The sequence below is a fragment of the Sitophilus oryzae genome, unplaced genomic scaffold, assembly GCF_002938485.1.
Source record: "Sitophilus oryzae breed Bouriz unplaced genomic scaffold, Soryzae_2.0 scaffold_2014_pilon_pilon, whole genome shotgun sequence".
Lineage (NCBI taxonomy): Eukaryota > Metazoa > Arthropoda > Insecta > Coleoptera > Curculionidae > Sitophilus > Sitophilus oryzae.
The window spans coordinates 1158816-1182802 of NW_022146741.1; the positions used below are offsets into that span (position 1 = coordinate 1158816).

The following is a 23987-nucleotide window of genomic DNA, read 5'->3' on the forward strand; positions in this document are numbered from 1 at the left end:
TATACCAGGTTAATAAAAAGATACAAATAAAAAGTATTATTTTTATTGACATAAATAACAATATAAAAGTAATGATATTTGCATAAAAAATTAAAACTTAAACTTTACTGAGTGTAAAAATGATTTAGATAAAGTTGTGTCTACGAGACTCAGTATATCAGTTATTATCATTATCTACAGTGTGATAGGTAAATGAGGATACATGGAATTTCACCGATCTGTAGATATGCGAATTTTTATGGAACTCAGGTTTCATTATTGTTTATATATAGATATTTTTTGATTGGTAAATATTGATATATTTTCCAATAAAAGCATTAATTGGCCACAAGTAAAATATTAGAAAATAGAAATACATAATTCAAATTTAAAACAACTAAATCGCTACAACTTTGAAAATTGCTTTAATACACAAATTAATATACTTCTTATATTTCACTAAGCTTAATTCATGTAATGAATAAAAAAGGAATTTAATATTTTACCTTTAGTAACTTAATAATAATACTAGTTAAGTTTTTCAGTAACATGAAATAACATAACTGTTGTAAAAAGAATGTTTGAATGGCCATTTAATTATAGAAACACAACATATAATTATTTTATTGAACACATTACTATTTAAAACACTCACTTTCTAAAAGTATAGATATTTTATCATAAGCATATTTCATTTTCTCCAACAAGCCTTTTGAACATCCATATTTTTCAATTGTACTAAATCTAAAAGTCATAAACGATTTGTCTTCGTCGATGTATGTAATGGCTGCCATTAAAGGGCACATTATTATCTTTGTATGATCGCTAAAGTTCATCTAAAAAAATATTTTGCATAACTAAATGTATAAGTATAAAATTAAGTAAGTAATTAAGTTAAGTGAATTGATTCCATTTCGACACGCGGACGCGATGCAAACGCAACGCGACGCTCGACGCTCTCAGCCTGAATGTACCTTTAAATATGTTTACAAGCTTTGATTTTTGAGATATTTAAAGATATTTAAATATGCATGCTATAATAAAAAAGATGGTCAACACCCTGAACATTGCTTTTCAGAATTAATTCTTGAGCTGACTTTTAAGCCAAAGAAATAAACTTTAATGAAAATTTTGATTGCTTCTTTTAATGTATACAGGGGTATCAAAAATTGATGGTTTGGACGTTGCGTATACAGGGTGTTTCAAAAAACATGTGCCATCTCTCGCGAGGAGATGCCTCACGTAAAAATAGAATTTATTTTTTATATTAACTTAGGTCCGATTCTGCATTGTTTCGTAGCTACAGGCGGTTAGTCTTAATATTTTTTCGATTTAATATAATTTCCTTTCAAGTACTTTTAGTGATTCAAATGAAATTTTCAGGGTAAAAGTAACTATAACGCCCTAAATAGCATATTCTACATTACTTTTTATTTGGGCCCTCCCTAAAATAAATTCTTGTATCCGCCCCTGATAGTGTAAGCCGTTATTTGCTGACTAAAAGCTTTCTCTTAGCATTAAAATATGTAGCACTTATAGTAACTTTTACCCTCAAAATTTCATTTGAATCACTAAAAGCACTTGGAAGAAAATTATAATAAATTGAAAAAAAAATGATGACTAACTCCTTGTAGATACGAAACGAAGCAGAAAAAAAATATGATGTGAGCAATCTCCACGCGAGAGATGGTACATGTTTTTTGAAACACCCTGTATGATGCAATACATGCCGGGTATTGTGCATGAATTATTATTAAAACCACGATCCAACGCCGCACTACGATTATATTGGATACAACGAAATCGAACATTTGACAATATTGTATCGCATGTGTGCACAACAGACCGAGTTGAATTGTATTGGACCGCAGTTCAAAAAGTTGTAGTAAAAATGTCTAAATATTTGCAGCAATTTTAACAAGGTTTTGTGAAATCTCTACCGAAGTTTTACTTCTCGATAAATTACCACGATCGTGTAGCAAGAAAACAGGCAATGAGTACTCTAGTTACAAAATTCAAACTAGTGGAGCCCAATGCCAACAGAGGAATTTATTAAGAAGAAAACTATAGAACTTCTTACAAAAGAGAAAAAGCAATCTGGTAGAATTGTCATGAGACAGATCCTTCAGCCTCCACCTCACGGGTACCTTAGCCGGAGACAAGCTCCCCGACTGTGAAGGGCCAGGAGGATTAAACCCCAACCGTGGAAGGGTGTATACCCTCGTAGGAGGTACATACCCACTTCTCAGAGGATGAACATCTGTTGTCAGAGGAGGATGGGAAATACCCCGTCACCCCTACAACAGGATGTATGATAAGTTATAGAAACATAACTCAAGAAAGGGGGACACAATTGATCTTTAATGGTCGCGGTCATTAACCCCCCCCCCCTCTTACTTATTCTACATGCTATATCGTGAGAGAACCTTGTCAATCTTCTGCGAAATTGTTCAATTTTGTTGTACGACTCTACGACGCGCAGCGTAAGTAGCCTTACATCCCGGAAACGATAGGTGTATAATAATGTGCAGAGACCTTTAATTTGAGTAGAGTTTTCAGAAAACTGTTGTTAAGAAATGTTAGTACAAAATTACCTGTAAAGTTCCACTGTTCAGTTGCATGAGTACACCAGAAGTTGATCGACACCACTGATGTAAATGGGGTGTTCTAGACATAGTATCGAGTTCCTTAACAACGCCAGCTCCGGTCTTAATAAGATGCTCCCTCATATATCTACTGAAGTACGATAGTAGCTTCATTTTTTTCTCATATTCCTTTGGATAAGTGTCAATGGTCATATAAGACTCATCGCCGTTTTTATCGACATACTGTACATTGCTAAAAATATAAACGAATTCGTTTATTTGAAATTGAACTACTTTTCAAAAAAGTTTCAGATACTTTTTAAATATACATAACGCATTTTTCCTCAAAGGTTAATAAAAATGTGTATGTATACTGCCTATGTTTTTTAACAATTCACTTAAAACTTGAAAAAATACTTACATAGCATTTGAAAGCATAACTAATCTTGTAGTATCATTAAACATTACTCCAACACTTTCATCAGAAAGCTGGTAGCCAAAACCATATTTATCTGAATAGTCCACCCATTTGGAAATCCACACAGTAGGCTGGGCAACTGGATCAGTCATCTCATCCGATACTTTTTTATGAAGTGTTGGGTTACTCTTGATAACCTTTAAGATAAATAAATTTAAAAATTATACGAATTACATGCACTCAAATAACACACACATAAAACGCTAATATATATTTTTAACAATTAAAACAAAATCTGATGTGGTGACTTGTGTGGAAGTCGTTTTGCATTGGCTGGATGGAACTTAACAGATACAATTTTTTTACACATCGGAAAATTAATTTTTATCAAATTTCATCTGCAATAAGATCAGAGTGATATTTTTTTAGAAAATATTACAACCCTGTATCTCAAACTTAAATATAGGACATCACCCCTAGTCCCTAGTCAACTTTCTCAAAATAGCTATGTCAATAATAAAAAAGTTTTTCCTCTTGTAATGACAATCCGGGGGCATAGTGTATATAATTCTTAATATGTATGTTATACTGTATGATCGAAAAAAAACGGCATTCAGTTGGCTTAGAAATTAACATCGATGGCATTCCCCATATAATTTTACATATAAAATGAGAGTGATCTTCATTTCATAGCCATCGCACCCCGTCTTTTTTTCGACCTATTGTATTACATCTTTATATTTTTATTGCTTTTTTGGTTGGTATTTCTTTAAGGGAAATTTTTTATGGTAATTTCTATTTTATATATGGATTACAATAAAGACTATTTATTACTATTAATAAATAATAAATAACATAAAATAAGTTCAGTAAAGACAAACAAATATACAAGATTTCCAATCAAATTCAGATGTTTCAATTTAACCGTTAAACAGAACGTGAACAGAACTGTCAAGATGTATGTCGATTCCATCTAGCATACATGAATACATGGATAAGCATTATGCTCTTTCCATTTTTTTATTCAAAGAAACTAAGCAAAGGAATAACGGAATATAAAACATAACCTGTGAACATAACCTCAAATAATGAACTTTGAGCTTATAAACAGAAACGATAAAATAAATATGTGTTATTGATGGAAATCTACGCCTATTACCTCTATGAACAATATGAAATAAGTACAATAAAAAGTTTATTCATTACACGAAATGGCGTTAATAGGAATTAAAGTAATAGAATTCGCCGGACTAGCCCCAGTACCATTTTGTGGTATGATACTAGCCGATTTTGGGGCCACTGTGATACGCATTGACAGGGTTTGTTGCTATATTTAAAGATAAATATTAAGTTAATTAAATAAACATGAAAATTTTCCAGATCAATTCTTCGAGTGATATAGACTGCTTAGGAAATGGTAAAAGATCTATAGCTATGGATTTAAAAAACAAAGAAGCTACAAAAATAATTAAGAAATTAGTGAAAACCTCAGACGTGTCAATTGAGCCCTTTAGACCTGGTATTATGGAAAAATTAGGCCTTGGACCCAACGTACTGATGCAGGAAAACCCAAAACTAATATATGCTAGATTAACTGGATATGGTCAATCTGGTCCTTATTGTACCAAGGCTGGTCACGATATAAACTATTTAGCGATGTCTGGATTGTTATCTTTATTTGGAAGAAAAAATGAGAATCCAATTTTTCCAGTTAATTTAGCAGCTGATTTTGGAGGTGGAGGACTTATATGCGCATTAGGTATAATTATGGCACTTTTTGAGAGACAAAGTTCAGGATTAGGTCAAGTAATTGATGTGAACATGGTAAATGGTACAGCTTATTTAGGAAGTTTTTTGTATAGGTCACAAAAATTACCAATATGGGGTAATAAACGTGGTGAAAATATCCTTGATTCCGGTGCTCCCTTTTACGATACATACAAAACAAAAGATGCAAAATACATATCTATCGGAGCCATAGAACCTCAATTCTATAACCAATTACTTGAAGGCTTATGTCTAACAGGGGATGATGCACCACAGTTTGATTTTGAAAAGTCAAGAAAAGCCTTCACCAACAGAATTGCAGAGAAAACCAGAGATGAATGGTGTCAAATATTTGAAAAATTAGATGCATGTGTTACACCTGTTTTGGAATTAAACGAGGCACCCAACCATGTTCACAACAATTTACAAAATAGTTTTACCTCAAAAAATGAAGAATACTCTCCAAATCCAGCTCCAATTTTAAGTAGAACGCCCGCAGTTTCCACAGCGCCATTAAAAAGACCCAAAATAGGGGAACATACATATGAAATTCTTAAGGAATTAAAATTTGACAATGAATATATTGATCATCTGCAGAAAGAAGGTGTTATTCAATTAAATCCATCAAAATTGTAAACTTTATAACTGCTTAAATACTCTATTACAAGCATAGTTTGAATAATAGTGAACATATAACAACTATTACCTATGGTGACTGCAAAATATTCTAAGCAAATAAATTGATGAATGATCATAGCAATGAAAAAGATTCCCTTATAAGAAAAGGGCAAATTACATTGTACATGACGAAGTAATACTTTAAGGATATGTAATCCAGTATTTAGTGAGATGGCTAATCAAAATAAATTCAATGGATTAAACTTAACAATTTAAAAGGGACCGTAGCTAAAACCAACTAATTAACTGATAAATATGTAAAAGTAGAATAATTCTGTAAATAAACAAGTTTTTTTAATTAACTATATCTGCATCTTGATATACAAGATTATCCCTTCCTCTCATAGTATATTATCCTATGTAGGTGTCATGCTATCGCATCAGTTCAGAAAATTCAATTTGAGCCTAGTTCTGAATGTCTACAAATGTCGCAAATTTCCTAGAAGAAAATTAAGTCTTGGAGTTTAAAAGTTGGAATTTGTAATTTATATTAGTAGAAACGGATTTCTTTCACGGATGCAAATATTTCCTATAAATAAATAATAGTTCCTATAAATTGTAAAATGTAGCATTAAGTAAGTCTAGTCGATATCTGAAAACGACCAATATTCAGATAGTCCATAAATTTTTCAACTTTAAAATAGGTAAAATTTCGCTTGCCATACTTCGTTGAAAATTAACAAAATAAGGCACGTTATGATTAAATTATGATTATAACAGTTGTAATTTTCTATAGTATGCATATTCGTCATATAAAGTACGCTTGATCATAATATTGTACTTTTTTAATTTATAAAAATTTATATCGTCCCATTGCTGCCAAAAGTCACTAACTTACTTTTTATTACTTCCGAGAAAAATGCGTCTAAAGATGAATTGCATTGCTGCAAAGATGTTATAGTTAGTAACTATTCGGTATTAAAATAAAACATAAATAGCCGGAAATCGTAGTTAATGACTTTTGCAATCGATTCTCCGCTTCAAAACATAGTTAGTGATTGAATTTGGTTGTTCGGAAAAATGTTAGTGACTTTTGGCAGCAATAGGACGATAGGATCCAATTGCTGTCCTCCTTTCACGCAGCTGAGCAGCTCTGAACTGTTCAAGAACGCGATACTCTCACTCCATTCAATAGTCATAAAGCTCCAGAACTGTTCCGCGCCATATGGAGGCACCAGGCTATCGCGCACCGCTCCTTTCAAGCCCCGTTCTCAGAACAACGTCGTGTCGCGGGCGACACAGTTTGACATTTCAAACAACCAATGGGAGCTGTACTAAATTTAAAATTGACAGCTGTTTGAATTTTGTACAAATCTGATTGGTTCTCTTGACGTGTCGCTGGCAACAGTCGCAGTTCTGAGAACGGGGCTTCAGAACCGTTCTCGAGTAGCAGTGGAGTAGCACCAGGGCGTAAAGCCCGGAACTCGAAGTTCGCGAATGGAGGACAGCAAATGACGTACGCTGTGGACGTACGCATCCGCACTGTGTCCGCACTGTATAAAACCATTTTTTTTAATTTCCTGTCTTAATTTAAAGTCGGTACCATTTTTTAGTGTCAATTGCCAGCTGTGACTGCAAAGAACAAAAAAATAGAAATTTTAACCCATCAATACAAATGAATAGTACTGATTTATTAGATCAAATTATTCTATATAGTATAAATTAAGACATCACAAGAAAATAGGGTTAGTTCAATGGGAACAATGAACAAAAAAGAACATGTTACTACTAGAGAAAGTATTATTTCAATTAACAGTAAACTACAGAAAAAAACAAATAAGTTAGATGGAGAATACTTAAATGGAAAAACAGTTAAACAAAGAATAATTGGACCAACTTGCACTGATTGTAGATTAAAGTGTGATTTGCGAATAGCAGAGCGATTTCGTCAAGACAATTATTACAAGTTTTGGGGAAAATTAAAGACATGGGAAGAACGACGAATCCACATCAGACGTTTATGTCAAGTATTGCGAATTCCTAACTCAGATAATCAGTCGCGAAAAAAATTTTTGCGAAAATATTATTTAGAACTTGAAGATGATTTAACAGTAGTCTGTAAAACTATGTTTTTTAATACATTCGCCATAAGCATCAAATTCATTGAAACAACATTGCTCAAATACCCAGAAAATACACTAGACGAAACCAAAATAAAAGTTCTCGATAAAAGCAAAAATATGATATCGAGAAAACCTAACTGCTTTACTTCTGAAATGCCAAGAAATATTGTCTGTGACAATAATGACTATGGAGTGACTGAAGCAAAGGTTTCTACATATAATCTTTCAAAAGATGATCAATTTGTAAATATACAAAATAAAAAAGATATTAAAACAATTTGTTCATGCCCAGAAAAATGTAACTTAAAAATTTCCAAAGATGTATGTCTTAAAATTTATGAACATTTTTGGTTAAAATTAATGTCACCAAGAGATCGTAAACTCTTCCTAATAAATACCATACAAAAAGATAGGAACACTTCAATAAGAACTTTTGTACTTCCAATAAAAAATGGTCAAGTAACAGTCTGTCAGGTATGTAAAACTGCACTTGTACTAATATAAATAGATATAAACACACACTATTTACAACTGAAAATGTCACTATTTTTACTACCCTTTTGTGTTGTTGGATCTTAGAACATCTACAAACATTATAAAGTAGTTGTGGACATACTGTTTCAGACATACTGCTTTAATGTTCAAAATCTACTTCTTATTTAAACTGACACAGATCTACTGTTAAAATTTTAATTTATTTTCTCTATCAGCACCAATACTCATAACTATAAAATATAAGACAATTATTATGTTTTAGGAAATGTACTTAAACACTTTGGGCTTAACAGAAAAAGCTATACAGATTGCAGTATCAAATTGCATTAGTCGAACAACAGACAGCAAACAAATAAGTGAGTATAAAACAAGAAAGAATGAAGATTATTCAGACTTCAATGAACTAACGTTTGAAAATATAGTTTTACCCAATACGTCCTCCAAAGAAACTGCCAAAGATTATACACTTCCATTCAAAAGGACTACGTTAACTATTAGACCTCTACAACCGCCATGTTCATGCAAAATGCAATGCAATTTCAAACTAACAGAATATATTCGTCAACAAATTCATAGAGAGTTTTGGAACTTGCCTGCGCAGGTTGATAAAAAGCATTTTATATTATCAACTATTAGTACTCAAGTGTTTAGAGACAACCTTACCAAAGAAAAAAGAAAAGAAATAAAGTATTTTATGTTGCCTTTGTACTATGATAACATTATAGTATGTAGGGAAATGTATTTGCAAACACTTTCAATTGATGAAATTTTTCTGAAAAGAACAGTTAATGGTATTAATCAAGATGGAAGTATTGTAGATGACGATGATCATTACAACACAAATGGAACATTGGAGTATGGTTCAGTGCTTACATTAGCAAAATGCCTTCCCAACAAATATAACGAAGTAGAAATTTCTTCAGAAGATGATCAAAGTTTCATAAATTGCGCAGATCTTGTAGAAAGTCACATAAAAGAAGATACTTTGCACTCTGAAAAATTAAAAGTGAAAAGAGTGAGAAGAGAAAAGCGAAGTCGAAAAATGGGACCTCCATGTCTACCCTCTTGTCGGACCCAGTGTAGCAAGAAATTAAATGAAATTCAAAGAAAAAGCCTTCATGACAAATTTTGGCATTCAATGAACTGGCAAGAAAGAAAACAGTTCATAATGAATACAGTCGAAGAATTTCCTATAAAAAATAGATCAATAACTGGTACTCGCAAAAAGAGAAATTTTAGTAGAAAATATACTTTACCAGGAAAAAAGAATATGATAACAGTATGCCAGAAAATGTATTTAAATACTCTTTCATTATGTAGTGGGTTCCTCTGTACAATTCATATATGGGCATCTCAGGTAAAGTGGTAATTATCACAACAATATATCACTAGTAAAATTTGCATGTAAGATTAACGTTAAAAATACTCAATTCAACGATCCCTTTTTTCTAGACTATAAAAGATATATATTTTGATTTATAAAATTACCCATTTAATAACTCGAATTAGATTAAGTAGTTTTTTGTACTTTAGAGTTTTAAATAATAGTACAAATTTTTAGTTGCACGTTCTTCATTATTTATTTTTAATTTAATATTTTAATCAGCTATGAGCTAGAAATTACTAAATTATATATTCTAATAGTATTAACCTTAATATTAATATATCACTAAAAGCTTGAACAGAGCCACTTTATGACAATTTCTAACATTTTTTAATACTTAGATTCATAATAACATGATTAATCTGTTGTTTAGATAAATCTAGTGACCCCCAAATTCTTCATATTTATTTCTACTATACTATACAGTTTGTACTGGCGATTTAATATCTAACCGCTAAGTTCCGACAGTACCTATTTGAAATACTCCGCGATTTATTTGTCATTGTAGGAAATCGACCAGTGCTCACCTGATGAAGGGTAAAGGCCGAGAAACCGGTTGTGAGAGGTTGGTTGATTTTCCCGCAATGACAAACACAACGTGGACTTAGAATTTTTCATAGCTTTTCATTCAAGGCAAGAATTATATAATCTATTTATATGTAAAGTTATATGGGAAATGTCACCGATCTCCGTTTCCAAGCCAACTGGACGGCGTTTTTTTTCTCGATCATAAGGTATTAGTTACCTAGTAATCATTATACAAAAATTAAAGATCAATGAGATTAAGATGTGAGACATTATTTTGTATGAAGAATATTTTTATCAACCATTTTTAACAAATTGACGCTCTTTCTGAAATTATTAAAATACCACGAAATATCTAGTTAATATCGCTTTTGAAAATATAATATATATTATAATAATATACAGGGTGTCTCAGATTTTAATCGGGAAAATTTAATAGACCATAGAACTTGCAAAAATAAAACAAAAAGTTCATATCAACTTGTAAGATTTAAAGCTTCCTTTTCGAGATACAGGGTGTTAAAGTTACTTAAAAAAGAAAAAAAAATTAAGATATTTGAAAAACTATTTAATTGATTTTGATATAACTTGACCCGTTTATAATACTTACTATGGGACTTAATTTGATATAATTAGATTTAAGTTTAATGGCCAGGGGCGGCGGTGGGGCATCACTGTTAAATTATTTTAAATGAAAAAATAGGCACGCCACTGCTTTTATAGAAGTTTACTATTATTTTTGGATTTAGTAATTAAAAATATTATTTTTTTGTCTCCTGACTTTTTTGTCTATAACCTAACCATTATTATTAAATGTATTGTCCAGGGTGGAGTGAATAAATGAATTAAATTTTTTTCGCAAGTAAGCAAGATAGACAAAAAAGTCAGGAGACAAAAAAATTATATTTTTAATTACTAAATACTAAATCTAAAAATAATATTAAACTTCTAAAAAAGCAGTGGCGTGCCTATTTTTTCCTTTAAAATAATTTAACAGTGATGCCCCACCGCCGCCCCTGGCCATTAAACTTAAATCTAATTACATCAAATTAAGTCCCATAGTAAGTATTATAAACGGATCAAGTTATATCAAAATCGATTAAATAGTTTCTCAAATATCTTATGTTTTTTTTTTAAGTAACTTTAACACCCTGTATCTCAAAAAGGAAGCTTTAAATCTCACAAGTTGATATGAACTTTTTGTTTTATTTTTGCAAGTTCTATCGTCCATTAAATTTTCCCGATTAAAATCTGAGACACCCTGTATATAAAGGAGATGATATATTTTTTCCTATGAAGAATTTAAGCACTTTGTGCAATTTACGGCAAACAAATGATTTTTGCCACATATATTTAAAAATAAGAACCTTTATTCTTCCGCAAAGATAAAAATCAATGGCTGGGATCTTGGTTAACTACTCATTTATTCTCGAAATTGACTACAAAAATCTGCTAATAACTTCAGCGTTCTGAGGCGGTGCCTCGTCTTGCTGGAAAAATATGTTTTCGATTTCCATTAGGGACAGATCATAGACAAACTAACAAAAGCAAGACTTTTCAAAGGATTGAGGAAGTCGAATTATTGTTTTTGCGCTGGCCAGTTGAGTCAGAAACCATCGCGCAGTCGCACTCGTCAAACCTAACCTAAATAAAACGAAAAACGTTTTTGCCTTGAACCATCCTTGAACGAACTGTTGAATTCCTGATTTTGCGTTTTGTTTGGTTATTACTATTATTTTATTAGCGTACAAAACGAAAACAAATAATTTAATACATTTTACATTTATGAAGAACATAATAATTACTGTGATTATACATATTATTGTGATTACATCGCTAACATAGACAAAACGAAGGTTCTACGAATTGACTGTAAGTTATAAGAATCTTTATCTTTTTAATCTTTTTATGATTTGAATTTTCGTGCTTTATATTTTATAATAGACTCGAAATGTTAATATTTTTGCAAATTCTTGTGAAAATGTGAAGTTTATGTTTTTGTTTTATATTTGAAAAAGTTGTATATTTTTAAGATGTTTCTTGTTGTTCCTATTATTAATATTATAATATACATAATTATTTTTTGTACCTTTTGAAGAATAATGCTTTTATTTCGTTTACAATAACTGTTGTTTTTTATCATCTTTTTGTTATTTTAATAAGAGGAATACGTTTTCGTTTATTTAACTTTTGTTTTTATATCTGTTATGTCCAGAAATTATTGTTTATTTTACCGATGGAAATAAATTTATTTGATTTTAATAAACGCTTTTTAATTAAACATCCTTGTCTAAAAGGCTACTACAAAATACACAATCCATAAGTAAACCGTCCTCGTCTAAAAGGCCAGTTGACGCAAGCGCGGTAATAAACTCTTATCAAACTTGTTACCGTTTTGAAGTACAGCGTTGACGCGTCTTGCTTTTGTTAGTTTGTCTATGGGACAGATCATCAACAAGGGGTCCAAAGCCTACTAGTTAAAAGTGAATGAACTTTTAAAAATTCTGTATTTCGAAGAGGACTATAATGAAATATCAAGTGTGCTATATTTTTGGAAAGGTAATTTTAAGTTCTTTTCAGTTAATTAAAAATATGAGAGTTTCAGTTAATTAAAAAAATAAAGAGTGTCCAAAATAAAAAATCAATATTTTTGTTGATAAATCTTAAATTATTAATTAAAAAAAAATATACTTAAACCATTAAATTTTACGTAAAAAGGTGCTTTGGAAATGTTTTCATAAAAATACAAAATTTTCCATAGTAAAAAAGTTACAACGATTTGTTAAATATGCACATTTTTGAAAAACATCCCGTAACTCGGAAACGGTAACAAGATATTGATGTGCGGTTTTCACCATCATGTTTTTGATTGAGCTCCAGACACATCTCCTATAGAAAAGGGCGTTTCCCTTTAAAAGCGTCCAATTTGACCCACCCTGTACCTCTGAAATGTCAGGTTAATTTTTTCAAAACAAAGATAGTACATAACAAGTTCGAAAATATAGTTTTTCTAGTTCTAAATTATCTACGACATTCAGAGAGCGTTAAGTTTGTTATTAATGATTAATAGAAATGTTTTAACAAGTCTACTTTGCAACAGAAGGTAATATAAAAATTGTACTAAATAATAGAAACACTACCTTTATAAGTAGTGTTTAATAATAAATTATATAATGAAACATATATTTATTAGTCAATAAATGAATAAGTTGTTAAATGCAAGTGTTTGCTATGAAATATTCATTACTTCAAGCTGTTTATCAAATCAGTATGTATATTTTATCAGTAAAATCACAGGTATAAGTAATTACGCATAAAGCTTGATTTTCATGCATCCGTTGTCCGACGATACGTTGATACAATATTAATTTTATTGGTAGAATTTAAAGACTTTGATTGGTTAGAAAATAACGCAGTTTTTAAATTTATAGCATTTTCATGCCTCCGTTTATCGGATATGCGTTGGTGTCATTTTATATTTTCGTTTCCATAACGATTTTGCTATTTTACTTATATTTTTATGAAGGTTAGATTAAATTTGTCAAAAAAGTGTCAAAACGTCCGTTATCGTATGAACGGGTCCGTTGACGGGCTGAAGTAAAATATTTACGGATGAAAAGTGGCGCGAAAACGCTATGACCAATCAGAGAACCGTCGGACCAACGTATCAACGTATAACGGATGCATGAAAATCAAGCTTAATGCAGTCACATATCGTATGTGAATTGAAAACGCGTCGTTTTAATCTGTATGATTTAAAAAAAAATTAAAATATTTGTCAAGCGAAAATTTCTACGCGTTTTTTTAATCTGTAAGATTTAAAAGATTTTGAAAATAGTTGTCAAGTGAAAACTTCAGCGTTGTCATACCTAAACTAATAAGTTTGTTTTATACATTGTGTTTTTAAAATGATAAATATATTTTTTTTAACAGCATGGTGACAAAAAGATCGCAACAAATGGGAATTTCAATATATGTATCTATGTTTTCTAAAAACTAAAATATCTATTTTTTAAGTATTATTTAAATAATTATTATTGTCATATCCAGCACATATTTGAATCCCAATATATCTATGAGTTAACTTCAGATGCGAAACACTTTTGGATGTTTTAACATCTAGCACCACTTTTAATATATTTAAAAGTTATTTTTGTAAACTGTTGTTATAACAGTTAGCACATAACAACCCAAAAATTGTGTTTGGAGTTGAAAATGTTAAATTGAATCTGATTCATAATTTTTATTTTGAAAAAGCAATATTATTGGGTTTTTCGTTCGACTGGTTCATTAAAAGTTTTTGCAGGATCTAATTTAGATAGTGTTCAAAAAAGACCTATGGGTATTTCGCCACTGTAAGAAAATCTACAAAATAAAATAGTTATTTTTTTGTAAACAATGCTGCGTTAATCCAACGGCGATCAACTTGTCAGCAGTGGTTTACTAATAAACAAATTTGCCTAACGGACAAAAAAAGCTTAACGTTTTGGAAAGTATATCTCTTTCTATAAAATATATATAATACTATTTAAAATATCTCAATGCGTATATATGCGTCAACATATATAAAAACTATTTAAAATATCTCAATGCAACTATTCGAGAACACTTTAGTTTTTTCAAAATAGACCGTCTCAACAAAAAAAAAATGCTTAACGTTTCGGGAAGCATTTAAGCAAAATGTACCATTATACTGTCAATTATGCGATTATCCCTGCTCTGATTGGTCGAGACTAAACGCTGGTGCGTTTTGCCAAACGTGACTAAAACGTGGTACGTTCTGCCATAGACTGAATGTAGTAAAAAGTCTGTCACGCGCCCTGATGAAAATACTATACACTGCAAATGTTTTAAGGATGTTCTTACAATATAAGGATGTTTTACAATATAGATTAGACTAAAATATTATAAGTGTCATTATGCTATTACGAGTATTATAAACTTAATATAAAAACATTACAATCATATTGTATTCCGAAATTTATGTATCTTTACTAATAAGCGTTTGCGTAATCTTTGATTTTTAGGACTGCCCCCAGAATTATCCTATTTAATATTTGATCGCCTTTTTAAGATCATCGCAAAAAGTTAAGAAAACGCCTATTTTAAAGAATATAGATATATTAAAATGCAAGTATGCATGAGGTTGGAATACAAGCATCATTTAAACAACCCAGATAAACGTATCTATTAATCGTGCGATTAAGTGCGATTTGGCATTAGGCACATTTTTCCTAACATTGGAAGCCAAACTTCGCTTTCTTTTTAAAGTGCTTCGCGTCTCACAAGATGGAGGTCGGCCAGATGGTAACCTTTTGCTCCCCTTGGCCACATCGGCTTTTCTTCTTGCTAACGCCGTTGGTTGAACGCGTATAGCTGCTCCAGCTATGATTACTACTTTTCGAGATATAGCCGAGTGCCATCTTTAGCTGATCACGCTGTATAAGCAGACAGGGGACTATGGCTAGTATAAAATAAATATAAATAATTATACCTATATTATATCTAGCAACCTGCATAAAATGCGAATGGATGCTGGTTTAGTTCGCCGTACAATCCAGGCAGTTGAATTTAGTCGCGAAAATTCTGAAATCCATGCGTCGCAATCTTCTTCCTTTTTAGTTCAGCATAAATAATGCTTCCTTTATCCAAAACTTCTTTTACACTGTATCGAAATTGATCCGGTAAAATATACGTCAAACCTTCAAATGTCATGGTAGAAATCAATTAAAAATGCGAAAGTTATTCAAACACACAAAAACGACGTAGTCTGTCTAATGAAAACTAAGTGAGAGAGGCGTATTATAATGGCGGAGTGTTTTTGACGAAGTTGTCATATCAATCCGCCAACTCCGATTTACTTAGTATAATTTTGCCTTTATTCTTAAAAAATCCAAAAGCAGCAAATTTTACAGCATAACAGCTATATTATTGTATAACGATAATTAATTTCTAAACAATCTTTATCAGAGCGAGTGAAAAGGTTAATGCCGCTCGGCATCAGGCATAATGTACCACATTTTAGTAAAGTTTAGTCTCGACCAATGAAAACAAGGATAATCGCATAATTGACTATATAATGGTACATTTTGCTTAAATGCTTTCGGGAAGTATATCTCTTCCCGTGGTCGTCGTTTTTTATTGTCCGTTAGGCAAATTTGTTTATTAGTAAATCGATGCTGACAAGTTGGTCTCCGTTAGATTAACGCAGCAGTGTTAACAAAAACTAATTTATTTTGTAGGTTTTCTTACAGCGCAAGTGGCGAAATATCCATAGGATTTTTTTGAAGAGATGAATCCGCCACAGAGGTATAGACATTTTTTAGATACTTTTAATGAAAAATATCGAAAATATTGATCAAAAACCCTGTATATATTCTTAAAATGGTAATAGTTTTCCTATTATTTTCGAATCTCTTGGCATACACTGTAAGCAAAGTAATTATAATAAGTTAATTAAATTATTAAAGGTGTACTTGTAAAATATTAAACCAACATTTTTGTATAATTTACCGCTGTAATATTAATATTAAGTTATTAAAGTAAATCTATTTTTTAATGTTGTTTTAATTCATCTGTATATCTCCCATATTTAAGTTAAAGTAAATAGAACATCAAATACTTAATTTTAATACTTAGATCAGGGTAAAGAAAAAAAAAATAATATAAACTGTTAAAAAAAAATATCTTACCTTTATAAGCAAATTTTTTAAAGCTTGCAAATTTTCTTTTGCATCAAATGAATTTCTTAGCGTCTTAACACCAGTCAATCCAGCAGCAATTGAATCATGTTTGCGTGGGGAGATGCCATTTGTGTTATCTATTAAGAGAGATGTTTAATATCGAGTTAGAATAATTAAAAAATAACTTACTATGAATTTCCATCAGCACTGTTTTATGATTTGTAATATCATGCACATTATCAAAACGAGGCGCCATAGTTAAGCAACTTATTGGTAATGACGATGGACAATAACCATTAGTAATAAAATCATGTTTTCGTAACTGTTCAATTTTTGGTCTTCTGCTTGGGTCCGATTGTAGCATAATCATAATCATGTGTTTAGCATGACTTGACAGAGTAGCACATATTCTATAATAAATGAATTATCTTTTACAAGGTGATTGATCAGTTTTTATGATAAACATATGTATTAAAAAAATATGTAGGCTGGATATTGGGTTTTCAGTTTAAGATTTTCGCTTCTATCTTACTTTTTGTAAAATGTACGCAATATTAGGCGCTAGTGATGTAATAAATGCCAATTTTAAAACATTCGCAGATGTGAATGCAAATTATTCATTTACTAGTTGAAGCCTGGCGCATCCGCCACGACATCACAAAAATACTTTTTATTTTTTTTTTAATTAAATGAAAAACAAAAAATCCAGCGACAACAGTTTTTAGAAGAGCCAATTAGCTATCTTTTAGTAAAAAAAGCAACTTTCTAGAGCAAGTCGTTACTTCAGTAGAGACGACACAGATAAACATTAGCATTTTTATATATGTAGATTGTTAAAAACATATACAGGGTGGTCCGAACTGTATTCCGGAAACTTCGGCAGCACAAGCTAGTGATGTAGTAAATGCCAATTTTAAAGCATTTGCAGATGTGAATGCAAATTATTAATTTACTAGTTGAAGCCTGGCGCATCCGCCACGACATCACAAAAATACTTTTTATTTTTTTTTAATTAAATGAAAAACAAAAAATCCGGCGACGACAGTTTTTAGAAGAGCCAATTAGCTATCTTTTAGTAAAAAAAAAGCAACTTTCTAGAGCAAGTCGTTACTTCAGTAGAGACGACACAGATAAACATTAGCATTTTATATACCTATTATGTAGATTGTTAAAAACATATACAGGGTGGTCCGAACTGTATTCCGGAAACTTCGGCAGCACAAGCTAGTGATGTAATAAATGCCAATTTTAAAACATTCGCAGATGTGAATGCAAATTATTAATTTATTGTTAAAAACATATACAGGGTAGTCCGAAATGTATTCCGGAAACTTCGGCAGCACATTCTGCAGATAAAAATAAGTAAAAAAAGTCCGTATAAATGTATGTTCTAAAATGCTTAGTATCGGAGATACAGGGTGTAGAAAGTTTCCTTTTAATTTCAATTTTTTCCAAATAATTTCTGCAGTAACGTCAATATTTGGATGAAAATTGGTGTCTGGGAGTTTTTTGACATGAGAAATGTGATTTTGATGTCAATATGAGTCCTACATGTAGGGGGCGCCACCTATATATTTTTTAACTGGTTTGAAGAGTGATAACTTTTCATCCGTACCTGTATAAAACTACTGAGTAAAAAAAATTACATGTACGGCGTTTTCTACGGGAAAAAGGTGTCTTGGTTAAAATCACTTCAAGTCAAGATATCTTATCACTCAAGATATTTGAAATCTAAATTACCAATTCTTGGGATAATTGACATAAATTGAAGATGTTTACTAAATAGTTATTAGACTAAAATCGTAAATTTGAAATGTTTTTGTGTCAAAAGTTCAACAGAAACTGTTTATCATCATTTTTCCAAAGGAAAATTTATGATTTAATTTCAAAAAATAAAAAGTTCCCAAATTTATCATTTCAGTCAAATAACTATCTACTCAACATGTTTATTTTTTGTTAATAATGATACGTATTGACTATTTCCATTCTAAATATCTTGAGAATGGTTGCTCGTAGCGATTTTTACCAAGAGACATTTTTTACGTAAAAAATCACGGAAATGTATATTTTTTCGCTCAATAGTTTTATACAGGAACGGACGAAAAGTTATTACTCTTCAAAACTGTTAAAAAATTTGTAGGTAGCGCCCTCTACAAGTAGGAGTCATATTGACATCAAAATTAAATTTTTCGTATCATAAAACTCCGAGACACCAATTTTCATCGAAATATTGACGTTACTTCAGAAATTATTTGAAAAAAATCAAAATAAAAATGAAACTTCTACACCCTGTATCTCCGAAACTAAGCATTTTAGGACATACATTTATACGAACTTTTTTACTTATTTTTATCTGTGCCGACGTTTTCGGAATACAGTTCGGACAACCCTGTATATAAATACAAGGTGTCCCAATATTCCGCAGACATAAAACTACTACGTATTTTTGGAATCAAAATAAGTTCATTGAACACAGTTTACCTCTATACAAAAGTGCTTCGTTTGTCAGCTAGAGGACATCAAACATTTATAAAATAAACACATTTTTTCAGATATTTTAAGAACTGTTATTCCGAGTTGAATGAGATTTGGGGTGTTTATGTTTTGCTAAGTGCTTTAATATTTGACTTTCACCTCGACTTAAGAATCAAGAAAAAGCACGGGAAGGGTGAAACTACCCCCACCCCTACATAAATTTTATTATAAATATTTTCCAACTCCACCGACGACAGCTTTACATAAAATAGTCCCTATAGTATTTACTCAAGTTTGTGTCTCTTGTAAAAAAACGCCACATCGCATAGTTTTTGAGAGTTTTTTAGCGAATTTATTAGCGAAAATATACAGGGAATACCTGAGGGTTTTCCAATATTCCGTGGATATAGAATAACTATGTATATTTTGAATCAAAATAAGTTAATTGCACATAATTTACCTTTATACAAAAGTGCTTCGTTGTCCGTTAGAGGGCATTTTTTAAGCGTTTTTTGAAGTTTATTGTCAAATATAATCAATCTGTCATACAAATAATTCAATATTTTTGCCAATTAGATTAGAGCATAATAGATATATGCGCCCCTAGAGCGCATTGAAAAAAAATCTATTGTAAAAACATCTTTTACATCGTTTTGTTACATACATTGGACCTAAACTCTTCAACTGCATTCCTTTAGAAATAAAAAACTAAAAACTAAATACAAATTTAACACTGAATTTAAACAATATATTTTTGTAAACCCCAGGATATTTCACGATACCTTTTAATTTCACGATGTCTCTTAATTCCACGATATCTTTAAATTTCACATTGTCTTTTAATTTCACGATATCTTTTAATTGAATTGGTTGTTTGTTTATCCGGGTATTGTTTGTATAACTTTTAGATTGTTATTGGAATTATTGTAGATTGTGGATTTATTTATTATAGATTTGTATATGGCATGGACGGCAGTTTATTATATATTGTTATTTTACATTAATTTATAAAAAGTGGGGGGGAATTATTATTATACAGATACAGGTGGATTTAGAAGTTTGTTGTTGAATTTATTGCAATAGGTTAAGATTATTGTTAAGTAAAATTGAACATAAATGTATCAATGTAAATAAATAAATAATAAAATAATAATAAATAGCTTGATGTGACAAAAACATTTTTTGGAAGTCAGCTTTGAAAAAATGATTTTTTTCCTCAAAAAGTATGAGCAGTGGCGTTTTTATACAAGAAACAAAAAATGTAGTAAATACTAGAAGGACCATTTTACAAAAAAAAGTGATGGTTGCAAAAAAAAGGTTGGGGATAGTTTTCACCCTTCCCGTACTTTTTCTTGATTTTCGTGAAAGTCAAATGTTAAAACACTTAGCAAAACGTAGATACTCAAAATCTCATTCAAATTGGAATAACTGTTCTTAAAATATCTGAAATAATGTGTATTTAATTTTTTTAAAATTTGATGCCCTCTAACGGACAAATGAAGCACTTTTGTATAGAGATAAATTGTGTCCAATGAACTTATTTTGATTCCAAAAACAAGTAGTAGTTCCACGGAATATTGGGACACCCTGTATATAAATGGCTTCAGATGATGTTATTAAAAAGGAACGTTTTAAATGTGTTAATTATTTTCTAAAAGAAGTTTAATAGTGGAATATCTTGTCTGTTATTAGTAGTTTAGTTATAATACTATTAGTAGAATATTATCAATTATCATAATGTTAGTATACTAACAGCATAGTAGTATAAAAACCATATTTAAATCACATCTTATATGACAAAACTTGAAATATATTTAAAGTGTGTCCTATTACAGGGTGGCGCACCTCATTCGCCTCGGTTGATTATACGAGAACGGAAAAATGTAGAAACAAAATATTTTAGGAGTATATGTGGGGAGACAATGTGCACAATTTAAAATTATTTTGAAATATACAGGATGTTTCAGAACTAAGATCCATACCAAAGTTATATTTTTTCTTATGGAACACTCGGTATTTTATTTCATTTTTGGATTCTTGGGCCCAAAAAAAGCATTTATTGTAAGGGTTAAATATGTTTAAAATCTTTAGTTTTTGAGATATTTAAATTTGTATGCTACAATAGAATAGATTATTAACACCCTGTACATTACTTTTCAGAATTAATTGTTATGCTGAGTTTAAAGGTAGAGAAATAAACTTTACTGAAAAATGGTATTGGTTCCTTAAATTTATACTATCAAAAGTTGCTGATCTATTTTAAGGATATATTTGATATAAAAACTTTGTTATTTCAAATGTAACACCCTGTATTTTTTTAAATAAATCGAAGCAGATTCAAATGCTCTTTCAAACTATATTAGGGTTTCCTATACCTATCTAGCTCAGATTTTGAATAAAAAGCGATTTTTAAATAAAATTGTAATCAAGATGGCTGGTGTCGCCATGGCAATTTTCTAGTGACAGTTAGTAACTATTTTCAAAGTCGACATTAGTTTATGGACATTATTATTTATAATTTATAACAGTTCGCTTAAATTTACCTACAATAGTTTAATTAGTAAGTATTCATTACTTTATCAAGAAAAATAAAGCAGTATCTGCTAGCGGAACGAATAGATATGTTACCAGTGATATTATTTTGTGAGGAAAATTGCTTCTTGGCCTCAAAGGCTTATGCTCAAAGATATCCAAATAGGAATCTTCCTGATGAGAGTTTCTTTGAAAAACTTCTTGTCCTATTTCGCCTGGTACCTAGTGTGGTTTATAAAAACCCTATTAGGCAGAAACCTGTCATTGGAAGTGAAGAAAATGAATTTGCCGTAATTGGCTCTTTTATAGAAAATTCATGTATCTACAAGTCATCGTAAAATAATTCAAAAACTACTTCTTCGTTTTTCTTGATAGAATAATAAACACATATTTCATAAAGATTATTTATTAAACTATTATTGTAGGTAAATTAAATAAAAGTAAACTGGTATAAATTTAAATAAGTCCATAAACTAATTTCGATTTTGAAAATAGCTACTAACTGTCACTAGAAACTTGCCATGACAACATTAGCCATCTTGATTACAATTTTATTGAAAAATCGCTTTTTATTCAAAATCTGAGCCAGATAGGTATAGGAAACCCTAATATAGTTTGAAAGAGCATTTCAATCTGCTTCGACTTATTTAAAAAAATACATAGGTAGTGTTGCATTTGAAATAACGAAGTTTTTATGTAAAATAAATATTTAAAATAGAACAGCAATTTCTGATACCCCTGTATACATTTAAGGAAGGAATACCATTTTTCTGTAAAGCTTATTTCTCTACCTTTAAACTCAGCTCAAGAACTAATTCTGAAAAATAATGTACAGGGTGTTAATAATCTATTCTATTGTAGCATGCAAATTTAAATATCTTTCAATATCTCAAAAACCAAAGATTTTAAACATATTTAACCCTTATAATAAATACCTTTTTTTGGGCCCAAGAATCCAAAAATGAAATAAAATACCGGGTGTCCCATAAGAAAAAATATAACTTTGGTATGGATCTTAGTTCTGAAACACCCTGTACATTTCAAAATAATTTCAAATTGTACACATTACCTCCCCACATATGCCCATAAAATATTTTGTTTCTACATCTTTCCGTTTTCGTATAATCAACCGAGGCGAATGAGGTGCGCCACCCTGTATATCCCGTATTATTTTATAAAAAGCTTGGAGTAAAAATACCAAATAGGAAAGCTGGAAAAATTGAAAAATATTGATTAATTGTAAATAATTCAAAAGTTTTAAAAGAAATCAAAGAGTTTAAATTAAATTAACTTACTTATATTCACATTTTCTAATTCTTTCATATGTTTCTTTTAAACTTTTTGTTTCAAAAGGTGGCCTTCCAACAAGCAATGTGTACATAATACATCCTACTGACCAAATATCAACTTCATATGAATGACCCATCTTATTTAATATTTCTGGAGCAATATAATTTGGAGTACCACATAAAGTCTTCTTTCTCTCCCCATCATACACAATTTTTGCAGCAAGCCCAAAATCACCAATTTTTATTTGTAACTTATCGTTTAAGAGCAAATTTCCCAGCTTTAAATCACGGTGAATAATTTTATTAGAATGAAGATAATGCACCCCACTCAGAATTTGTTTCATATAATAGCGAGTTTCTGGTTCAGTTAAAACTCTCCTTCTTCGATGTAATTCCATCATGGATCTCTTTTTACATAGTTCTAATACAATATATATATTAAAACTATCTTCGAAAAAACTGTGAAATGCAACAATATTTTGGTGATTCAATGCGGAATGTATCTGAATCTCCTGAGTCATTTTTTCCTTTTGATTTTGTTTGACCAAAAGTTTTTTCGAAACAATTTTCCCTGCATAAACTTCATTATTTTGTGCATTAATGATTTCGTAACACTTTGCAAAAGCACCCTAAAATATGTATATATAATATATAATATATCATAGAATAGTGTTACTATACTGTTAATAGAAATACATCTATATTATAGGTATCATTCAGAATAATAAGTCCTACATGAATTATAGAACTACAAAAAATTATACTTTCTATTTAGAAACATAAGCCACTAACCGTTACCCTATTAAAGAATCCCAGCGTTAATAACTAAACTTCATTAATGTATTGGCTATTTAGAACAGAACAAAAAACTATTTGGAAAAAATTACCTTGCCAAAAAATCGTCCTTTTTTATAATGTATTTTAGCAAAAGGATCATAAATGACATCAGGAATTTGAATATTCTCTTCTTTAGACATATTTAACTACAGCTAATATTATTTCTGTTATGATTTTTAAGAAAAATAGTTCTTTAATGTGGTTTGCCACACCAAGCAAATGTTCTATAACTGACTTTTGTCAGTTACGATTTAGGATATTTAAAATAACTCTTTCT

The 23987-nt window shown here is 30.4% G+C and overlaps 3 protein-coding genes across 4 annotated transcripts; 2 read left to right on the forward strand and 1 right to left on the reverse strand.

Annotated features, from left to right (window-relative positions):
- Window positions 1–588: 588 nt before the first annotated feature.
- Window positions 589–23987, reverse strand: LOC115884116 (serine/threonine-protein kinase polo). The gene is made up of 7 exons (XM_030902607.1): window positions 23761–23987; window positions 22880–23502; window positions 16767–16987; window positions 16587–16714; window positions 2986–3179; window positions 2574–2817; window positions 589–815 (listed from the first exon to the last, which is right to left on the reverse strand). Exons 1-7 carry the CDS (start codon window positions 23848–23850, stop codon window positions 618–620), a joined length of 1698 nt encoding a protein of 565 aa, XP_030758467.1. The 5' UTR covers window positions 23851–23987; the 3' UTR covers window positions 589–617.
- LOC115884117 (alpha-methylacyl-CoA racemase) lies at window positions 3723–5732 on the forward strand. The gene is made up of 2 exons (XM_030902608.1): window positions 3723–4301; window positions 4363–5732. The coding sequence occupies exons 1-2, from the start codon at window positions 4194–4196 to the stop codon at window positions 5383–5385; spliced, it is 1131 nt and encodes a 376-aa protein (XP_030758468.1). The 5' UTR covers window positions 3723–4193; the 3' UTR covers window positions 5386–5732.
- On the forward strand, window positions 6911–10316 carry LOC115884115. 2 transcript variants are annotated; one of them, XM_030902606.1, is made up of 3 exons: window positions 6911–7964; window positions 8248–8341; window positions 8408–10316. In XM_030902606.1, the coding sequence occupies exons 1-3, from the start codon at window positions 7122–7124 to the stop codon at window positions 9352–9354; spliced, it is 1884 nt and encodes a 627-aa protein (XP_030758466.1). In that variant the 5' UTR covers window positions 6911–7121; the 3' UTR covers window positions 9355–10316. The 2 variants fall into 2 exon arrangements, with proteins under 2 accessions (XP_030758466.1, XP_030758464.1); XM_030902604.1 differs by having other exon boundaries at window positions 8248–10316.

Excerpts from the sequence above, each read along its gene's own strand:
- LOC115884117 (XM_030902608.1), top strand. The coding sequence starts at position 4,194 with ATGGCGTTAATAGGAATTAAAGTAATAGAATTCGCCGGACTAGCCCCA. Across the intron at positions 4,302-4,362 it reads CTGTGATACGCATTGACAGG|ATCAATTCTTCGAGTGATAT; the intron begins GTTTGTTGCTAT and ends AAAATTTTCCAG.
- LOC115884115 (XM_030902604.1), top strand. The coding sequence starts at position 7,122 with ATGGGAACAATGAACAAAAAAGAACATGTTACTACTAGAGAAAGTATT. Across the intron at positions 7,965-8,247 it reads GTCAAGTAACAGTCTGTCAG|GAAATGTACTTAAACACTTT; the intron begins GTATGTAAAACT and ends ATTATGTTTTAG.
- LOC115884116 (XM_030902607.1), bottom strand. The coding sequence starts at position 23,850 with ATGTCTAAAGAAGAGAATATTCAAATTCCTGATGTCATTTATGATCCT. Across the intron at positions 16,988-22,879 it reads ATTAGAAAATGTGAATATAA|AATATGTGCTACTCTGTCAA; the intron begins GTAAGTTAATTT and ends CATTTATTATAG. Across the intron at positions 16,715-16,766 it reads AGTGCTGATGGAAATTCATA|ATAACACAAATGGCATCTCC; the intron begins GTAAGTTATTTT and ends CTCTCTTAATAG.